Source organism: Drosophila ficusphila, unplaced genomic scaffold (genome assembly GCF_018152265.1).
Source record: "Drosophila ficusphila isolate 14025-0441.05 unplaced genomic scaffold, ASM1815226v1 contig_791, whole genome shotgun sequence".
Taxonomy (NCBI): Eukaryota; Metazoa; Arthropoda; class Insecta; order Diptera; family Drosophilidae; genus Drosophila; species Drosophila ficusphila.
The window spans coordinates 26,630,751-26,638,170 of NW_025064737.1; the positions used below are offsets into that span (position 1 = coordinate 26,630,751).

The 7,420-nt window shown below is 49.3% G+C and overlaps 2 protein-coding genes across 2 annotated transcripts in view; both read right to left on the bottom strand.

Moving 5' to 3' along the window:
• LOC108099255 overlaps positions 1 to 7,420 on the bottom strand; it is a 148,336-nt gene that overhangs the window by 63,534 nt on the left and 77,382 nt on the right. The window lies entirely within an intron of this gene.
• LOC108099254 (poly(A) RNA polymerase gld-2 homolog A) lies at positions 1,531 to 7,358 on the bottom strand. Its single transcript, XM_017202626.2, is given in 3 exon segments — positions 1,531 to 3,527; positions 3,584 to 3,847; positions 4,128 to 7,358. Coding segments are annotated over 3 exon segments (4,080 nt in total). The 5' UTR covers positions 6,768 to 7,358; the 3' UTR covers positions 1,531 to 2,351.

The window sequence follows — 7,420 nt, forward strand, 5'->3', positions numbered from 1 at the left end:
TGAAAATTCCCGTACGTGTCCCAAACAATATAAAAGCCAAGACCGAAAACCCAATCCCAATCCCAATCCCGATCCCGAGATCCATTGGGAGTCATCGCTCTTTCTCCACGGCGCTCGGACAAAAAGAAAACCTCTCATGTGGGCGGCAAAAGAGGGAGCACAAAAAAAAAAAAAAAAGAAAAGTGTTCAAGTAATCGAGCAACTTCAATTTGCCGGCTGTGGTGGAAAAATGAAAATTGTTGACCAGAGTTTTCGCCACCTCCCCTTCGCAGCTCCCTTTATGATTCCATTTAGCGCCTGGCACGCCAATTACAATGACAATGAATAATTATTCAAGACCAAAGACCAAATCCCGGACAGGAATTTTAATGCAGCAGCTGCTGCTCTCTATTTTTCCGCCCCCCTTCACAAATTTTTCCGTACCGTGCAAAATTTTAATGAAGTTCATCTTCGGCATTCCACCGAGCAGCGCCCTTTGTTGTGCAAATTGTCTTAGCCCGGATTGGGATATAATTCCAATTTCGAATGCAAATGCATTACCATTAACAAAAGACATTAATTACTTGGGAGAATGAAAAATGGTCGAGGGACTTGGCTGCGCCGTTTAATTGCCAAACATTTTTGCACATATGCACAAATTAGTGTGACAATTGTTCGGCTGCGTTAATGATGATGATGATTATGGAGCTGCCGCCATTCGATATTGCATTGCAGCCGCCCACTCACCACCGCTCACCCAACTGCAATCCAAAATCCCTGGCCAAATCCCGTTGACAATTTTCGCCATTAGGTGGGCGACGACAGGAACCATCGGCATTATATCAATTACCCAACACAGGGACAGACAGACAGGACACTCCACGTATCGCCCATTCAACCCCGAAACGCACAACCATCGATTGCGGACCTCCTGAAATCGAGCATTGCAATTGATGAAATAATTTGCTGCACTGACATTTTTGGTTGCCATCGATACCGGTACCGAAACAGATGCAGATGTTAGTTGCGTTTTGGGTGGAAAATGCCTGGACTGTCGCCACGCCCCTCCACAGATTGGCATTGTCCATCCTGTGCTCTACTATATTGCGTAACAGCTGCATCAATGATTTGATTTGATTTCCTTAGATAATTGCCAAACTGAAACATGTGCGAGAATTTCGGCCATCCGGAGAGTGTGCGTCCCAAGGGTAATATTCGATGATGACGGCAACCACTAAGAATTAATCAGAGCGGAATATCAAATTGAGCATCCTAAATAATTTCATTCGCATATAGTCCCAGACCCCAGAGATTCCGAGTGTTGAAGCTAAGGATCAGATTCGGCTTCTAATGGCTCGATGATGGATGATTTCATTGGGTTGATTTATGCACATATGTATACAAATGTATTCTTGTGAGGAGCAGCACTAGTAGTCTTCGCACATAAAACAAAATATTTATATTGGAGAATACTTTTTTTCGATTCCACAAAAATAAATATATCTATATTTAAATAAAAGAATGTTTAATCCTTCCCCATAAATTTTTAAATTAGTTGTTCGGTTAGGGTTTTTATTTTTTATAATGTTTTTGGCGCTATCATCAGGTTAAATCAAGTTCTTGGTCGAGTTTTTCACTCAACAGTTTAACTCGTAAGCTTTTTTGTGAAGATTTGCGCGGTTTTTACATTTTACACTGCTTTGTTACAAAATTGTTTCGTTTTTTTTAATGGTTACATTGGATTTGTTTTTAAGATTTTTTTTTGTAGTTTTTAAATTTTTATAGTAGTTTATGTGATATGTAAAACCTATACCTGTATAAAAAGTATGACTTGTGTGATGTAAAAATGTATGTTTCCCTATTTTGTTCAAAAAAGCTTCGCTCCATGAAATTTTATATTTTTTTTTACATTTTTAAATTTTGTTGATTTTTTTATACTTTTTAATTTTTTTTTTGTTTTTTTGGTTTTTTTTTGCAGGTTTTTTCACAAGTGCTTGGAAGCTTGTGGAAACGAGTTAAGTCATCTTGGCACGCAAACACTTTAAAATATTTCTTGCATTTTTGCACAGTTTTGTGTTTTTTTTTTGCGACCGACTTTGCGTTAAGATAGGTGTTTGGTTATTTATTTGGTCATTTCACTTATAGTGAATCGAATTCGGCTAATTCCCTACTATGAATACGTAATTATCCAACGTCAAATTTAAATCGGTTTAAAAGCGCCGGCAACTTCTACAAAAAACTTCCTTTCACAACCTTTAAATTTTTTTTTACATCCTGACTAAGTATAAAATGTTTTCTTTGAATTGTTTTAGCAGGGGTTGTGTCGTGTTCTGTTTTTTATAACTTTGGTTTATATTTTGGGGTCAATGTTTTTATGCAAGCGGTGGCTGAGTGGCCACAGAGTCATCTTTGGTTCGCACACTTGTGGGGATCTTGCTCTCCCTGCCAGCTTGTGAATCCTCCGCTTTGTTTTGATCGGGTTTTACTTTAATATCGGTCCAAGCAGCTGTGGTGGCCTTGTCCACCATTAGTTTTGAGGATCGGGGCGAGGGCATGTCGCTGTTGGACATGGAGGAGCCCCTTTTCGCCAGGAAATGATGCTTCTGGCCCTCGTAGAACTCACTCTCCGACTCCGCCGAGGGCTGTTGCATCAGGATCGTGGGTCCGTCGTAGCCCTCGAATATGGAGTTAAGGCTCCTCGTCGACTCCAGTCTTCTGTAGCTGGCCACAAAGATGGCCTTGATGCGCTCAAAGGTGTCCGAATCGTAGACCGACCTCGCTGTATTCGTCTGATCGAAGGGCTCTTCGATGCACAGCTCGTTCCACTGGTGAATATCGTTCTTCGGCGCCGACGAGGACCGGCAAATCTCAATGGGCAAAATTCCGCCCACCCGAATGGAGATGGCGAACTTTCCGTACTCGAACACACTGTAGTAGTGCAGGAATCCGAGCAGCAGTTCCGCCAGGGACTGACTGTTCTCCGACTGATACGGCGGCATCTCCTCGTTCATGTCCACGTACCCGAAGTCGCTGGGGTGCAGGAGGCCAAACTTATCCGGATACATCTTGTGCAAACATGGCAGCACCGGCGGATTGGCTCCGGCCTGCAGGAAGTGGATGACCATCAGCATAAGCGAGTAGCTCGAAATGGTCATGTTCTTGGCATTGTTGATGTTGTGGTACTGGGCCCACTGCTTCACGGTCAGCGCCATCGGACGGACGCGCCACTCCAGCTGGGAGTAGCAGTACAGCAGATGGGTATTCCTGATCCCCACGGAGTTGTTGAAGTTTATGTCCACCTCCACCTTGTGCTGCCGGTCGGTGAACCGCAGGATGGGCACCCGGGCCTCGATCAGATTGAAGTCCTGGAACATGTTTGTGCGCTGCAGCAACTCCTTCATCAGCTGCAGGTGATAAACCGCCTCCATGCGGGGATCGATGCTCGGATTCGTGCAGGCCAGCATGCAAATGTCCATGTCCGAGCACTTGGAACCGAAGTACGAGATGGTGGACCCGACCAGATACAAGCCGTATCTGGGGTAGGTCGTCTGAAGATCGATTGGGTTCTTAGATTTAAGTGGAACACTTCCCCAACAAAACTCACCATGGCCACTGTGTAAATGGAACGCCACAGTCGCATCTTGGTATTGTAAACATGACGAGTCTGCTGGGCCTCGAGGAACTTCCTCCAAATGGAAAGGGACAAGGGCTCCCACTTGCTTTTGCTGGGTACGCTCTTTGGTGGCCTCTTCATTTCCACCAACCTGGATCTGAGCAGAAAGCGATCCGCCGGCGTATAACCAAAGAATTCGCGCCAGTAGCGATTGTGAATCACCAAAGGCAAATTTTCTTCTGCAGGTTCTTGCGCCTTTGGGTTTGAGGATTGGGGAATGGGCAATCAAATAAGTGGAGGAAGGTTATGCAACTTCGGAAACCGAATATTCATGGGTCCTTTCATGCATGTTAAGTTTGTAAAAATTATTCAAGTTAAAAAAAAAATGTTTCATGGAAATATGAAATGAGATTTTATTCAATGTATTTTACTTATTGCGTAATTAAAAACAGAACTATCGGACAAGAGGAAGTTAATTTTCAGGGATTATGAAAGGACCTCTGCTAAGTGAAGCCAGTTATTGAAGATGACCTACCATGGTGATGTTGGGCTTGGAAGAGGCGACACCCACTGCACTTTTGCTGGAGCAGGCGGATGGGCTGCAGGAGAGATTGGAGGTCACCGAGAGGTTGTCGACCTCCTCGGCTGGCTCCTTCGAATGGCTCTTCCCGGTGTCCTGGTGGTTCAGCTCCATCTTCTCCTTCGACTGACTCAACATGTCCCCGCAGCAACTCATTCCTCGGGGACTCACGTGCGGGTGGTGCTGCTGATGTGGCAGGTGGCACCTGTATCCGTTGGTCGGGCCGGTTGGCTGGGTCTTCCTCTCCAGCTGCACAAGGTGGTGCATGTCGCCGTAGGGCACCAGGTTCGGACCACTCAGATCGGGCTCCTGAGCTCCGGTGGCGATGGCCAGGCAGCTGACCATTATCTTGCGCACCACCGACTCCACGGAGGCGTCACTCAAATCGCTTTCGGTGACATCACTCTCCACGCTGAGAGCCAAGCTGCCCTCGTCCACTTCGATCTCGGAGCTCGGATGCGACAGCAGACACGTCGAGTGGCCGTCTAGTTCGGAGGTGTCCTGCTTGTAACCGAGCGGCTCCAGATCGGAGGAGAAGCCGCCATTGGCTGGATCCAGACCCAAGTCAGCAAAGTCCTGGCGCTGATCAAAGTCCGAGTCCAGCGGCTGCTCGCCCTCCGAGGTGGCGCTGCTGGCCGCGGCCGTAGCTGCTCCCCCTCCTCCTCCTACTCCTCCTGCTGCTCCACCACCTCCTGCGATTCCCGCCGATAGTCCTGGCATCGGTAGTCCTCCCCCGGCTGCTCCAAAAATGGATGCACCGGGTGCATAAACCATGTAGTGGCCGGGTTGGTAGACATATGCATCCATGTACCGGGATTGATAGTAACGCGACTGCTGCCGGGCTGCAGTTTGTCCTTGATAGGCGTTCGATCCTTGGAACTTTGCCACCCGGCGCACTCCGGATTGTTGCGCCGCCTGATAATTACCTATTGGTGGTGCCATGGCCACCGACTACTGTTCCTTGACTTCACTCGCAGTGTAGCGCATCTTGTTCCTGAAAGGACGATTGGGGTGCTTGTTCGGGGAGAGGGAGGTACTCGAACTGGGACGCTTGTCCAGTTGGGATTTCGAGGAGGAGGCTGAGAGTGATCCTGAGGAATTCGAGGTGCGCTCCTTGCCCACCAATCGCTTGCCGCCTCTTTTTGATTGGTGCCGATTTTTGGCATGGTTCTTGGACGAAGGTCCCTTTTCCTTGTTGCGATTTCCGGTTGGATTCTGATCGGTGTCAGTAGTGGCACTAGTTGGTGCGGCTCCTTCTGCTGGTGTTCCTCCTCCCGCGGTTGCTCCTCCTTCCGCTGCTTCTGCAGTGGTTGCCGCTCCTCCGGCTGCGATTGCTCCTCCTTGGTAACTGCGACTATTCACCACAAAGGGTGCTTTGAATCGGGGTCCTCCACCCATTCCGCCGGTGACACTGTTGTAATAGGTCTTCGAATCCCTGTGGTACATAGATGCGCCCGTTGCAGCAGCCACTCTCTGTCGTCCCGATCCCAAGCGATCGCGATGTGCTCCCGGTCTTCCGTAACGCCAGGGGCTGGTCACCTGGGGAGGATTCCCCAGAGTTGGCGGCGCTTCCTCGCTGGTTTCGCCACCTGCAGCCGGTTGGGCCAACAATGGCGACTGCTGGCTCACCTGACGACTGCTCCTCGGCATTCCCGGCACTGGAGTGGCATGCAACCCACCCGTTGCCTGGTTGTAGTAGCCCGGATATATAATCCGCTGACCATACGGGTGCTCGAATCCCAGCGGCATCATGGGAATCGCGTACTGCGGGGAGTAGGCCTGATTGTAGGGATAGTTCCGATCGAACTGCCAGACTGCGTTCTCCGTGTGCCACAATCGTCGCTGTGGTCCGGTGGGCAGGTATCCTTGGTAGATGAACTGGGCGGCAGGCAGGGCACCTTGTGACGCGGCGGGCAAGCTGGCAGATGAGGGCGATCCTGCCACTCCCTCCGATCCTGAAGTGGCTCCTTGTGCAGTTGCCGTGGCTGTGGCTGCTGCGGTTCCCCCCGAGCCTCCAGCCGATCCAGATACTGCTCCTGCTCCTCCAGCTGCTCCTCCCGCACCCTGATAACGGTTCCTTGCCCCAGACCGTGGCGATGTCGCTCCCATGGAGGGCAGCAGAGGCATGTGGGTGGTTAGCAAGGGAGCCGTGGTCCTCAATGTTCGCGGGGTTATCGAAGAGGGCGTGGGTATATTGAGCGGTATGCCAGCCATTCCGCTGCCGATCCCGTAGAGAAACTCCATGGAGTACTTGTAGCCACCTGGTGGCCGAGGGCATGTGTGCACCACAGTGGTTTTGGACGGCCTCCGTGGCTTGGGAGCACAATCGTCGGGCGCCGGCTGAAAATCCCCTGCTTCGTCTCCGCCGGATTCTGCTTTCTCCGATGGCTCGATGGCCATGTTCAAAGTCGGTTCTGTTGGTACCGCAGCTGCTGTGGTTGTTGTGGTCTTTGTAGTGGTGTTCATGTTGGTGGTTGTTGCCGGCGACGCGGAGGTGTTTGTGGTGCTGCTAGTGGTCGTCGTTGCTGCGGCTGCGGCGATTGCCGCCGTGCCGCTCGAGGAAGCCGCTGCTGCCATTGCCAGGGCAGTGGACATTGCTACCGATACGGCCTAATCACGATCCAAACGACATATATCTATATATATGTGCGTACGTTAACGCAGATAGCTAAAGAATATGGTGTGTGTCCGGTACCTCAATCTGTCAATCCTAGGGAGCAAAGAGTTGACAGCAAACTGATGGCCAGACGTTGAGACTTCGTTTTTCGGTGAGTGGAAAAACGGGGATCCGGAAAAATGTGCTGTTTTATTACTGCCTCAAAAACTCTCCTCCGGATGCTTCATTATGTTCTGCTCTATGCTGCGCTTGTGTTTTGGATTCCTGTTATCGGTCTTAAATAAATCTGTTGTCTAAAAATCGACTCCTTAATCAATTTGCACAGAAATTTTGCACAATCTTAACTAGGATTAATCACGACGCAGACACATAAAAAAGTGGCTTGTCATGTAGAAAGTTCGGTGAGGTTTTGGCCACCAGTGTTGGTAAGTGCGCCTAATGTCACACCTCCCATCGATTGTTGCCAAGTGTTGGGTAAAAAAAACAAAAAGTGGAACACATATTGAACACTCTCAATTCAAAGGCTTTCTATTTGGTTTCAGTTTCAGGATTCACACTCTGCCTTTCCGGGTGGCAATCCTTTCAACTTTCTCCACTCACCACTTGAGCTAAATTTCCCTGACGCATTGAG